The 14,711-nt window shown below is 42.6% G+C and overlaps 1 protein-coding gene across 1 annotated transcript; it reads right to left on the bottom strand.

The window, feature by feature from the left end:
* Positions 1-677: 677 nt before the first annotated feature.
* Positions 678-14,554, bottom strand: cnot7 (CCR4-NOT transcription complex, subunit 7). Its single transcript, XM_056287327.1, has 7 exons — positions 14,399-14,554; positions 13,643-13,769; positions 13,181-13,374; positions 12,211-12,372; positions 5,050-5,194; positions 4,767-4,877; positions 678-2,518 (listed from the first exon to the last, which is right to left on the bottom strand). Exons 2-7 carry the CDS (start codon positions 13,757-13,759, stop codon positions 2,387-2,389), a joined length of 861 nt encoding a protein of 286 aa, XP_056143302.1. The 5' UTR covers positions 13,760-13,769; positions 14,399-14,554; the 3' UTR covers positions 678-2,386.
* Positions 14,555-14,711: the final 157 nt, after the last annotated feature.

Below are 14,711 nucleotides of genomic sequence, written 5' to 3'. Positions count from 1 at the left end.
GTTTAATATTTAGTGCTGTCTGCTTGCTTATACATGTCAAAGTGCCAGCCGAGGAGCCCCCCCCCCCGGAGGGAGGCCGGGAGTCTGGCCAGCGATGGCTGCCACGCCAAGCCTGGCTCTGATGCTGCATTTTCCACTAACAACATCTATTTCAGTGGACTGTCCCGATCTGCTTCAAAACAGCAGACACCCTGTAAGCTTTGTTTTGCTGCCCCCCCCTCCAAACAACATGACTGTTATGGATGTAACGCAGAGAAAAAGACCGAATAATAACGGTCGGGACGCTTTATCGGCCCCTCTCCGGGGAAAAGATGTCTGTCGTCGTGTGGGCGTTGTCGCCGACACGTGGATGCTCTTCTGGAAGAATGTTTGCCTGTCTAAAAAATGCTTTTTGCTGGTGACAGTCACGTCAAGCTCTATTTTTCTATGACTCTTTACGACTCACTCGGAGCCAACTTCACTGAGGCGTGCGGCGACGTACTGTACGTATGCGATGCTTTATATATATATATATATATATATATATATGAGACGAAACCGACGTCACTTCCTGTCTGAGCGCCGATCGCTCTCAAGACTGCCCCCCACGGTGTTAACGCGGAGGGCGTTACAATACACACCCATGTCATTGTGACTCAATCGTGTACAAAGATGTGATTGTCAAGAACACGTTACAATAGAAAAGCTTCAAGCCTTTATTTACAAAAAAAAAAAAAATCTGAAAACAACCCTTTTGCATTTTGCATATTTTTTCTTTTTAAATATCACCTCTTTACACGGTGTGGAAGATGTGAGGTGGGGCAACAACGAGAAATGTTTCAAACAAGTCTCATCATCCCACGCTAGGTTAATAAATTGGGACTATACACTAGAAGAATCCTCTATATGGAAGCTCGACATACTACTCAACAACACAGCATTTAGTTAAACGGTTGAGGACATGCAGCTGTTCTAGGCAGCATGAATAATCTGTAAAGCAATTCCAAAAAAAAAAAAAAAGAAATTCCACTGAAAGTTTGCATGTCAATTAAGAATTATTTTTAAAAGAAATGATCCTTTTTGTGTCTCCCAATGGGGAAAGTTTTTTTTTTATTATTACAACACTAAAACTCCACAAAACCTTCATTTCAATTAAAATGAAAACATTAAATATCCTTTGAAGTGAGATGTTTGGGCTCTTAATGTGGCATTTCCTACAGTGGGCTCTTTTCTTTCTTTTTTTTTGTTGTTGCTTTTATTTAGGTCTGGTAAAACCGGTGCTCACCCAGCTCGGAGATGAACTCAGTGCAAAGACCTCGTGGGCTTGTAAAGCGTCTGTGTTCAAATTGTGTTTCGAGTCAATGAGTGTACCTACATGCCAAAAACTCTCCAGGTAACAGTGCTTATTCTGGTTGTGGTGTTTTCCCTGAATAAACCGTTTATATGCGTCTTCACCCTGGTCCCAAATATGCTCGTATGCTTGAAACAAATTGAATACTTTAGTGGAAATTGAGCAAATGCATAAAGGGGAAACATGTACATCTGAAAGGGTGACTACACGTCTCAGTAAAAAGAGTTAAGGTTTCTCATGGCTGGAGCTCGTCCAGATTATCATAAATATATGTTCAAGTTGGGTATAAGTTAACGTTGCGTGACTCATATGAAAGAAAAAAAATATGCTGTGTGTAGTTGAGTATCCCTTTTGAATAATGGGACAACGGTGTGCAATGTAAACAAACTCAACGGGGGCTCCCCCTTTCGATTATTTAGGTCTGACAAGAAAGCGTAGTCCTATGGTTTCAGAACAGCATGTCAACATGTGGCTGACCGGTACGTTAACGTGGAAGAAGTCGTATATGCAGTAGTAGGCAATGAGAACCAACACAATAAATTAAGGTTTTAAAACATAATAAGGTAGCTAATATTAAGGCTGAGCTTGGTGATGGTTATTTTCACAATAAAGACATATGTCACATGTAAAACGGGAACTTCCAGAAGGCAACAAAGAGGAGGATACCAGAAACATTTTCAGCTTTCCATATAAAATCAGGATCTGGTCAGAACTTCTAAAGTGCAAAATTTCTACAGAACAATTTTAGGAAAACTAAAATCCCATTTTTTTTTAACGTTTCATGTTAGAACTATCCGAACCAACCAGATCCCTTAATGCTGCTTCATAGGAATAAAATACTAAACTCACATACACGTGGTATGTGTGAGGACAGCTGTGATTTTCTTTACCTATTACCTATTGACTGTCATATTCACTTGTCTAAGGTGAGCAGAGCCTATGAAAAACAGCTTCCTAGATGTGTGCATGTTTTGTTCATCCACTGTCATCATGACTTGGCTGCAGCGCCACACTGATTGTGGATATGATCCATAGGATGAGAGTTTCACAATGATGTCACGACTGCTGCTTGTTAGCCTCTTCTTCGTAAGCGTTTCCTGTTCCATTCTGGACATATGCTGAACCAGAGCCCAGGCCGTACAAGTGGCCACAGTACTTTGCATCATCAATATGATCCTCGAAGAACATCTGGAAGAAAAAAATAAAAGACATAAGCAACCACGGGCAGAAGTCTACCATCACACCCGACCGTTCAAAGGTTTTCTGATGTCATAACAGTTCAAGGCTCTCGGGTTGGGTAATGTTTAGATTTGATCATTTCCACTGACTGAATCTGGTTCTTACTGAAGCCCAGTTCTGATTCTTACGTTTCTTGTGTAGGAAAAACCGAAATATTTCAAAAGAAAATGACTACCCCCCCCCTTTTTCTCCCCAATTGTACTTGACCCCACTCTTCCGAGGCATCCTGGTCGCTGCTCCACCCCCTCTACCGATCCAGGGAGGGCTGCAGACTACCACGTCTCCTCCGACACGTGGAGTCGCCAGCCGCTTCTTTTCACCTGACAGAGGGGTCTCGCCAGGGGGACGTAGCGTGTGGGAGGATCACACTATTCCCCCCAGTTCCCCTCCCCCTGAACAGGCGCCTCGACCGATCAGAGGAGGCGCTAGTGCAGCGACCAGGATGCATACCCATATCCAGCTTCCCACCCGCAGACACGGCCAATTGTGTCTGTAGGGACAGCCAATCAAGCCGGAGGTAAAACGGGGATTCCAACCGATGATCCCCATGTTGGTAGGCAACGGAATAGACCGCTATGCTACCCGGACACCGAAAATGACACGTTTTATTCTTAGCAGATCTGGGTTTGCCTCAACCAGTACATTTTCAGCAGTGACATAAAGGGATCTTTTTTGGTAAAAACAAGAGTTCAACAAAGAATGCACATTGTCCGTAACTCAAGGAATTTGCAAAACAAAAGTTTACATGAATAATAGCAGGAATATTCTAAAATAGCAGGATATCAATCATGTGTTTTGCCTACCTAAAACGAAGGCGCCTCAACTTTGGAGAACGACTACAAAATCCACTTCACGACACATCTCATCACCACTTGGTGACGTTCATTCACTCTCTACATGCTCATCTGCCCCTTCAATGCAAAGGTGACTAGTGTCTCCCTTCCAGGAGCCCTCTAGGATGAACTTGAGGATTGATATTGCTCTAGAAACTAGTGTCTTAGAGAAACACAATATAAATATCTTCATCTCCACCATAAAAGTTGGACACCTGCTGTTTGTTTTGCTGTTGTACCTGACTGCAAGTTGCTGATGACACTGGCGCTGGCTGACTCTAAGGCTTTACTGTGGTTGGAACAAAGAGATGCTGAAATTGGTGCATTCTTTCAGGTTTAAGATCACGCTGCGGTAAATGTTCCACCGTATCAGTGACGCTCCCTCTCCTTCATGAAATTACCTTACTGCTGTGATTAGTTTGCTGTTATCACTGTATCTGTGAGGCTCAGCCACACATCACAGTATTTGTTGTGTTGACATCCGATGTAAACGCTGATGCAGACGCCACTGCAAATACACTTTCAGGATTCAACAAGTGGCATCAGAAATCACATTTCTTAAAGGGAAATTTCACCGACGGTTTTGTGTACGTGCAGTCAGTACTGATGAGTAATATAGCGGACTGAAGCAATTCAGTTCTTCACTGATGCAGAAATTGGCATTCCCCTGCCCACAGCGCCTACATGTACCAGAATGCATTGATCCAGGTTCAAATTTAAGGTTTTTATTGTCATGAGCATGGAAGCAAGTGTTATAGGCTATGAAATTCTTTGGCTTGGAGCTCAACACACAATGTATAATAAAACAAAAATCTATCAAACTGCTAAAAACATGTTAACCCAAGTACGTTGCGTGTACACATTGCACATGAGACTATCACCGTCCATAAAACCCTCTGCACTAGTATTGCGGGACGTCATGTCCACCATAGGAAAAGTAGCTTGGTTGGGAAAACGAGGATGTGGTTTTGGACAGTGTGTTTAGACTAGATTAGAGTATTAGAAACCCTGACAGGCTGCAGCTTCTCTGCTGCTTCAGAGACGCAGAAACGATCAGGAGCAACTGCAGGTGTTTTTCATGCGATATCCCTGATGCAGATAGACAGAGATACAGTTGAAAATCAGTGAATTTCCCCTTTAATGAATGCTCGATAACCAACCCTACAAGGGAAAACGAAGCCACAGACAAATATATTCCCTCTGACAACAGAGTGCCTCCAACATCAAGCATAAATGAGAGTGATGTGATAAAGTGACTGGCATTGTGGCTCAGCTAGAGGTATTTTAAAACTTAAAGGTGCACTCCTTTCCATTACTGCATCTACTATCACATATAACCTCTTTCCAAAACCCGGAGAACGTACCTCTCGCATCTTGAAGAAAGCCATACCCGTGAGTAAAGAATCTGAGCCTGCCTGATGCTGAGGCCCAATCCTCTCCAGCTCCAGCTGCTCAGCCACTTCCTGTAGCCCACCCTGCCAAACAACAGACGACACAGTCACTCAAGTTCTTCTCTGGACAAGGACATCACGTGACCGTCTGGCTCAAAACAGACCAAATCATAAGCTAAGATGTGAGTTTATTAGAGCATGGGCTAGGTGTTTTGTTCATGAATACTGTGAAGTGACAGTCTGATGGTTAATTTACCTTGAGGTTTTTACAACTCTTCATGAGGTACTTGACATCATAGATGACCGGAAAGAACAGGCGAAGGATCTCAAAGAAATCGACCTCTTCCTCAGGCAGGTTAGCGTTGGACAGAATCTTGATCAGGTATCCAAAGTCATAGCCACTGCAGAACAAACACACACACACACACACACATGCACACTTACTTTTACAAAATTCACGAAACAAGTGTTTTATTGCCATTTTGAATATATCAAATAAAGTAGAATCCGTTCATCTGGATTCAACGTTTATTGACAGAAACGTTTCATCACTCATCTAAGTGACCTCTTCAGTCTAAACTGACTGCAGGTATCCCACCCTTATAAACAATACAGTTGCATGAGACCAAAACCAACGAACAGTTTCATATGCAAATATGGGTGTGACCGTTACCTAGAGTTTCAATGGCCATGTGTACTATTCACAGAGGATTTAAGAATGTTTGCAATCACAGCATCGTAAGACGGCGGCAGATGTAATCTTCGGCCCCCCTCGGTTCAGGGATGGTCGTTCCCACTTCACATAGATGTCCTCTTTGACTCCCCATTCAAACCAGCGTTCCTTCCCATCAAGGATGGTCACATCCTCATCCTTGAAAGAGTGGCCACTGGCCTGTAGATGGGTTTAGACTGTGGAGTCCTGGCCTGACGTGTTAGCTCTTCTGTGTTGTACCCTCCTCTTGGCCAGCGTCTGTTTGGTTTCCCCAATGTACAAGTCACGGCAATCCTCCTGGCACTTAACAGCGTACACTGTATTGCTCTGTTTGTGCCAGGTGACCTGATCCTTGGGGTGGACTAACTTCTGGCGCAGTGTATTTTGGGGTTTGAAAGCAACTGAGACGTGGTGTTTGGAAAATACGCGTCTCAACTGTTCCGACACTCCCACAAGATAGGGAATCATCACTGGTTTACACTTAGACAGCTGTGTTCCTTCTCCTCTCTTTGATCGGCTGGTGCACTGTTTGGGCGTCTTCCTGGCTTTGACAAATGCCCATTTAGGATAACCACACTTAACCAGGGCCTGTTTAATGTGAGATTTCTCCCCTTCCCCGGCTGCTGTGTCAGTGGGGACGTTGTCAGCTTGGTGGTACAGCGTCCTGATGACTCCTAGTTTGTGCTCCAGTGGATGATGAGAAGTCAAACCTTAAGTACTGATCAGTATGTATTGGTTTATGGTAAACATCAACAACCAAATGTCCCCCATCACCAATTGCAATTTCACAGTCTAAGAAGGCTAACCTGTCATTTTTCACATCCTCCCTGGTGAACTTGATGTGGCTGTCCACAGAGTTAATGTGGTCGGTGAATAATAATAATGTGCATGAAGACATATCTGCAATACTTCCCTGCACATGCAACAGCAAATATTCTTGTCTCCCAAAAACATGTTCTGCCAGCCGTCATGATTCTCTGCTCAAATGTTTTTGTTTTTTTATCCTGGGGCCACAATGCCCCTGCCGGATGAAAAAATCTGATTATATTTCAATATGGTTTATTATTATTGTGCATAAGAGTGCTTCATGAAGCTTATTACTAAATTCAACACTAATGAATAAAACAACATACATAAATGCCAGACATGATTATATTGAAATAAAAAAATGGTGACTACAATAAGAATAAAAGCAATGTCGTAAGTAATCGTAATCAGAGTAGCAAGAAATAAATAAGAACGATTGCAAAAAAAAAAAAAATGTTGGTGCATATGGACCCAGAAGGAAAGGGCCTGGTTACCTTTGGTTTATAGGCTAGATTTGAGAAGGGTAAGCAGGCTGCCGTGTGATAATCTCAGGCTACTTTCTGACCCATTAGGCAGGACATGCAATACCCATCTTGCTTATTATGCTACAGATAAGGCTTCATTACGGATGTTGGACATGACGCCAGTAAGATAAAAATACAAAAATAGCACAAACCACCCAGCACAACTCACCTTTACTAGGAAACAGCATTTACCAAAATGCAATTTGTTTTTATATTTTTCAATGTTAGTAAAATTATATATATATATGTGTGTGTGTGTGTGTGTGTGTGTTTGCCTTTTGTGTTGCATTGCTGTGGGCTGGGAAAACGGAATTTTGCTTCTTTTGTGTACGTAGTACATGGGAGTAAATGACAAATAAATTGTTCCTGATTCCTGATTGTTACATTATTTTTTTGGGGGGGATTCCCTGCCCCCCCTTTCTCCACAGTTGTACCAGGCCAATTACGCCACTCTTCCGAGCTGTCCCGGTCTCTGCTCCACCCCCCTCTGTTGATCTGGGGAGGGCTGCAGACAACAACACGCTTCCTCAGATACATGTGGAGTCGCCAGCCGCTTCTTTTCACCTGACAGTGAGGAGTTTCACCAGGGGGACATAGCGCGTGGGAGGATCACGCTATTCCTCCCAGTTCCCCAGACAGGCATCCCGACCGACCAGAGGAGGCGCTAGTGCAGCGACCAAGACACACACCCACATCTGACTTCCCACCTGCAGACATGGCCAATTATGTCTGTAGGACGCCCGACCAAGCTGGAGGTAACATGGGGATTTGATCCAGCAATCCTCGTGTTGGTAGGCAATGGCATAGACCGCCATTCTACCCGGAGGCCTGATTGTTACATTATTTAAAAAAAGGGTGCTCCTCTTTTAATTTACTACTTAAGGGCCAGTCAGATACTACCCCCATTATTACTCTGATCAGCTCAAGACCAGAGAGAAGTTTGCCTATAGTCTAATATGCCACATATCAAACACTACAAGCGTTATAATAAAGCGCTGCTCTCACATACAGAACACCAATATCATGCAAAGTCAAGATGTATAATAACTTTCAAACCAGACACATATGATGAAAAAAGCAGGACATAATTCCCGTTGTTGTCTACAGGGAACAACCGTTGTTGTCTACAGGGAACAACTGTATGACACACTGAAAAAAAAAATCTTCTAGACCTACATAGCCAAATTTATATTTCTCTCCAGTTATTTACTCCATAAAAAAAATATGAATGAATGAATATTTACTCCATAGGCTATAGTTTGATTAGTTTCCAAATCACTGAAGACAAAACATGAACCCAGCAGACCAACAAGACTTCTTCTGAAACATGGCTGTTTTTCTAGTAACCATCTAGATCTTTTATGTGGTAAACCACCTTTTTTTCCTCATAACAACAGGAAAAGATAAACACTAAACCTAGAAATAAGGACAAAAGGGTAAAGATAACTTGTTATTTTGGTCACATTATTGCCCATCTATCAGCTTTCCTGTTACAGTGAGGCATACGTCCCTGTGCGTTTACAGCCTAACTCCTACTCTCGGCTGCGTGCACGGTCAATTTTCAAAAGAGAGGCCAACACAGTCATGTGACGGCCTATGAAACCAGAATGAATACGTGAGATTTCCATACCACCTGAATAGAGGCACAGGCCTTTCTTTAAATGGCCTATTCGACTGGATTTAACTGGAACTGTTCTCACTATCTGGTTAACTCACTGACAAGGAAAAAAGCGAAGAGGAAAAATCATCCATATGTCCACAGTAGTGTGAGCATAGAGACACTAAATAATATCACGCTTAAAAAGCCCAATGAAGGCAACAAGGCCTTATTTCCGTTCACCGTATATCACTTATTCTAATATATGAGAGAAAGAAGATAAAATCCAGTCAAGTTTCCCCAATCAAATGTTGGGACTTCCAGCATCTTTGCTTGAATTGTAATTAAAAAAAAGAAATCACATAATTTTAAAACTGCATTAAGCAAGTTTTGATATTAGCAGTGAATCAAATGACTCCCTGTAATGTGAAAGGATTGCTTGTACTATCGAAGTCAAAGCCTGTCTCTGGTTAAGGATGACTTTAGACTGCCGTATTGATTGTCAATGTAATCTGCAGGACAAGCAATCCTTCCACATTACAGGGAGTCATTTGACTCACTGTTAATGTAAAAATATCATTCAATGCAGCTTTACTGTACCCCATATCTTTTTGGTTTTCCACAACTTTCACTTTAGAATTTTCAATTTACCTTTAAAATGTAAATTACTCCACTATAGATACTTGATCAGTGCTAAAAAAAAAAAAAAACCCAAAACATTATGAGCAACTTTCTGGTACATTGTCTTGATGCATGCTCAATACTCCAGGTGTAGAAATTTTGACGTGAGTATGAGCAAACAGTGCATAAGATGACAGACTACAGGAACGACCTGAGATTCAGCCTCAGGTGTAGACAGAGCGGGATTACACCTAAGAGCCTGAAAATGAAATCTTCTGTCGAGGGCCAACGAGCTAGCAAGATCCTCCAGAAGGCACAGAGCCAGCTGTTGAACAAACGGCTGAGACAAACTAATTTGACCATCGACACTTTGAAAGCCAAAGAGGAGCAGATCCAACAGAGACTTACGTCACGTCTCGATGAGACCACTTTCCAACATGTGATTGAGTTCAGGGAGAAGGCCTGTCTAGCTCAACATGGAAAATCAAAAACCAGGCAGCAAAAGAAGTTCGCCCTCTTTGCCAGAGACATCGTCAGACAACGGACGGCGTCCTCAACAGTAGACAGAGACGGACGCCAGACTCAAACCGGTGATGTGGAAAAGTGGGTGAAGAATCTGTCCGACAGACAAATCAACCAGGTGGAGAACGACATCCTTGCTAAGGGGCTGAATTTTGCTGCCACGCCAAGGAAAATCCCACTAGTTGAGCTGATCACAGCCACAGAATCGGCGATCCATTACAACAACATCATAGACCCAGAAGCGGAGCATCTGCGGATGAAAGTTTCAGCCTGCCTCAGCAATGTGAAGCCGCTGCCATCCAACATCAGCAGAGACGAGAGGAATGCGCTCACAACTCTCAGTAAGGACAATAACATCATCATCCTTCCAGCAGACAAAGGCAGATGCACTGTTGCATTAAACTGGACAGACTATCATGACAAAGTTATGACATCACTCACCAACATAAACACACTCATAAAAAATTATGAGTCCCTGAAACGAGATCCAGAAAGTGGTTACAAGAAAAAGGTGATAGATTGTCTGAAGCTGTTAAAACAGGACAATCCCATTGACAGAATTTTGTACCACAGATTATATCCAGGGGAAGCTACACCTAGTCTGTATGGGTTACCTAAAATACATAAACAAGAGGTGCCATTACGGCCTATTGTTAGTATGATTAACTCAGTGATCTGTAACATCTCTTAAGTTTCTGACATCTGTTCTTAACCTGTTGGTAGGCAGTAATGAACATCACATTCAGAACACTATGAATTTTTATGGATAAGGTGAGAGACATCATTATGGAGGCAGATGAAACAGTGGTCTCTTATAGTGTTACGTCTCTATTCACATGCGTTCCTGTTGATGAAGCAGTGGAGGTGGTCCGTATGAAATTGGAGGACAACCCCACCCATAGCAATAGGACCACCCTTAACACTGACCAAGTGGGTCTGCTCGTGAAGCTGTGTCTTCAGTCCATGTACTTCACATACAGGGGGCAGTACTATAGGCAGAAACAAGGGTGTGGTATGGGTTCCCCATTTTCACCTATAGTAACCAACTCGCATATGGTGGAAGTGGAAAAGAGGGCTCTAATGTCCTATCCACCACCTAGCCATTGGTTCAGATTTGTGGATGACACCTGGGTTAAAATTAAATCTCAGGAGGTACTACATTTCACCAACCACATTAACTCTGTGGACAACCACATCAAGTTCACCAGGGAGGATGTGAAAAATGACAGGTTAGCCTTCTTAGACTGTGAAAGTGCAATTCGTGATGGGGGACATTTGATTATTGATGTTTACTGTAAACCAACACATACTGATCAGTACTTAAGGTTTGACTCTCATCATCCACTGCAGCACAAACTAGGAGTCATCAGGACGCTGTGCCACCGAGCTGACAACGTCCCCACCAACACAGCAGCTGGGGAAGGGAAGAAATCTCACATTAAACAGGCCCTGGTTAAGTGTGGTTATCCTAACTGGGCATTTGTCAAAGCCAGGAAGAGGCCCAAACAGTGCACCAACCGATTGAAGAGAGGGCAACAGCTGCCTAAGCATAAATAAGTGGTGATTCTGTATGTGGTGGGAGTGTCGGAACAGTTGAGACACATATTTTCCAAATATCCCGTCTCAGTTGCTTTCAAACCCCAAAACATGTTGCGCCAGAAACTGGTCCACCCCAAGGATCGGGTCCCCCGGCACAAACAGAGCAATATAGTGTACGCTGTTAAGTGCCGGGAGGATTGCCGTAACTTGTACATCGGGGAATCTAAACAGTCACCGGCAAAGAGGATGGCACAACACAGACGAGCTAACACATCAGGCCAGGACTCCACAGTCCTGAATAGTTGCAATGCTGTGATTGCAACTATTCCTCAATCCTCTGTGAGTAGTACACATGGCCATTGTAACTCTAGTTAATGGTCACGGCAATTTGCATATGTAACTGATCGTTGATTTCGGTTATTATACAACTGTGCTGTTTATAAGGTTGGGGGATACCTGCAGTCAGTTGAGACTGATGAAGTCGCTTAGATAAGTGATGAAACATTCCTCCCACTAAGTTTTGTGCCCAGAGGAACTGATTCAACTTTCTGAGACTTCTGGTACGTCCAAAAAACCTTTGTGGTTTCTGGTTTAAACCTCGGCACTGCCTCAGGTTTGGCACCTCAAATGTTGGTGACAACACACTTAGCAATGTTCCTGGGTGGAGAGCAGGTAGGGGTAATGTGTCCCGCCATTACAATTATAATGTGTCCCACCATTACAATTACTGACTCCTACAGGTGGTGGGGTGCCTGTACGGTTGTGGGGGGATCTGAGGAATATTGCATGACCCTTTACACGTGTCACATTCACCTGTAAAAACCAGCAGTGAGAAGGTGAAAAGAGGCGGTCTGCAACTCCAAGTTAAGATTTATGTGGTAGCTTACGCCCTCCCCGACCACCATGGGGAGCGGGGGGTGTACAATAGGGGACTTAAAGAGTACAAGAAATTGGACATGCCAAATTTGGGAGGGGGGGGGTTTCCTCCAATTTAAAATTCTAAAATCTTTTTGATGTCATTTTACATACTTTTTCAAGGCCTGAAAAATCACTTTGTTGAGGTCCACAAAATATAAAAAAAATAATAAAAAATACCTGTGGAAGGACAGCCATTTGACACCCTCACAGAGAACCACCCCCGATGTCATCAGCAGCTCTGCAAAGTACAGCGTCTCAATGCCTTCGTCCTCATGCTTCTTGAACTGAATCCCTGAAGTCGTCAGGAGCTCAATGGAGTCCTGTGCATACATGTCCTCTCTGGTGACAAAGAAAAAGAGCTGGTTCTACATTGCAGTCTTACTTACAACAAGCAACCATTCACTGCAGCCATGCAAGTTTCCAAAAGCAAAAAAAATATTACAGCCTGTTGAATTCCACCTGTTGTAAATGTTGCTCAATGTTCAGAAAATAACCTTTAAAGTGATTAAACTAATCCTAAGACATACAACAGAGAGAGAAAAAAAATGTGTGGACTGCTAATGAATCTGGCAGGGATGCAAATGGTTATAGTATATAGTAAACAGACCTCTCTAATTATAGTTAATTGTAAAGCATCATTTAGCAGACATGCTTTTGCCTTTTGGTTGGATAAAACTATTCAATCCCAACATTCAGCTACTTATGTTCAATAAATTGGTCTGCATGCAGAAATATTTGTTATACTTGTAACATTTGTAATCTTAGTTTATTCCACATGTGTCAAATGGGAAGGTCTGATTGATTGCAAATTCAAATATTTCAGTGTTAACTTGTGTGCATGTGTTTTGGGGGAAGAGTTAAGTTTGGTTCTGAGACTCTGATTTATTTTTGGGACCATTCTAGGATTAGTTTCAGTTAGTGTTGAAGACTGAAATAAATCCTCATCATTGCACACTCATTCTTATATGTATAGACAATTAAGATGTTATCTTTGTTATCTTTTTTTTTTCGGGGGGGGGGTTGAAGCAATAACACAAGGATTGGAATTTTTTTTTCCAGCTGTGAGGGCTTCCACAACCAAGTGCAATGGCTAGATGGTTTTTACTACAACTCAAAATAATGAACAGAGACACGAAATTGGCCTTACGTGAGGTTAAACTTAAAATTGAACTGCCATGTTGAAGTTCCAGGTGGGTATTCACCCTGTTCATTCATAAATGTGAGGCCCAGCTGGATAATCTTCAACAAATCTACATTGCAACGCAGTAACTGGTATTGATAGTCAGCATTACTTCTGAACTCTCCAATTGGTCTGGCAACTACACCTGGAAACTCTGTGTCCTGTGAACAAAACAAATCTAGTTAGGTTTATTGCCATTTCTGTCACACAGATGAACAAAGGAATTGAAATGTTTTGTAACAGTCAATATTATCAAGACAGTACAGTAGACCTTGACATCACACAGGTGCAATAATAGGAATACAATATTGACAACAAAACCTGTTATGCTGACAGGAAGGTTAGGTGTGCAGAACAGGATGTCCATTATATTATCCCATGTATGAATATGAGTCCTGTATATCCCGCCAGTCCATGATTATTGCTCACCATAGCAATATAGTTGTATTTTCGAATAACATGACGGATCCTCTTTAGCTCCTCATCCAGGTTGTTGGCCCAAACCTCACATATTCTTTGGCTGTGATCCACAGTAGCTGCGGGCATAGTGCCACTTCTACATACAAAGCAGTAAATAGAAAGAGAACACTTTAGGGGGGGGGGGCAGTGCAATCCTGGTACGCACTTGGCATTATAGCATGTGATATTTCAAATGAGTTTTCAAGTTTAAAAGTAATTTCTAGATTTGTGACCATTGATGGAAAAAAGCACTGTGCCTGTGAAACAGAAAATAAAACCTACTGCAGTGGATGCATACACCTCTCTGTGGGGCATGCTGCTCCAGTTACTAACTGGATACTTGCTCTGTCAAATTAAAACTACCCACACAGGCCACGAGAACTGTCTAGCGACGGTATTAGATGTGCAACTGATGTTAGTTTACTTAGCTGCTCACGTTAGCCCTACACTATTAGCGATTCCCAGCAGCAGTTAGGGCAAGCTAGGTGGACTCAAGCAATTAGCTTGCTAAAGAACTAGCATTAGTTGACAAGTGCATCACGGTAAAAAAAGACCCGGTATATGCGAGTAAAGAGAAGTTTTGACGAAATATCCCATGCAAAGTTGACGGCTAGCCCGGCATCCGAGAGGGGAGAAACGTGCAGACATGCATGAAGCAAGTTAGCAGCAACACCACCGGAGCGGAGGCACCATGGACACCACAAAGCTTACATAGGCTTTATTTACCTTACCGTTCCCCAAGATGAATGGGTATGTATGAACGATAACTATTTCGAAACGACAAGTCTGATCCCGGCTTTCTTATGTTGGTGGCTTTAACTAACTTTTAAATAGTTTTATATTCAGTATCGTATCGATATCAACCCACAGCTGCCATCATAGCGGGACCTACGTTACAACGTCACTACGTAAGATGAAACGTCATGTCTATGCGTATGGCCCGAATGAGTTTTGTCCACTACCGCCCCCCGTACTTGGAGCGTGACTCGCTCATTATTCCTTTTACAAAAGGCAATAAAAAAAGTACAGTGCGATTTTG

The sequence above is a fragment of the Lampris incognitus genome, chromosome 1, assembly GCF_029633865.1.
Source record: "Lampris incognitus isolate fLamInc1 chromosome 1, fLamInc1.hap2, whole genome shotgun sequence".
NCBI classification, from domain to species: domain Eukaryota; kingdom Metazoa; phylum Chordata; class Actinopteri; order Lampriformes; family Lampridae; genus Lampris; species Lampris incognitus.
This window is presented reverse-complemented; position numbering and strand designations above follow the sequence as displayed.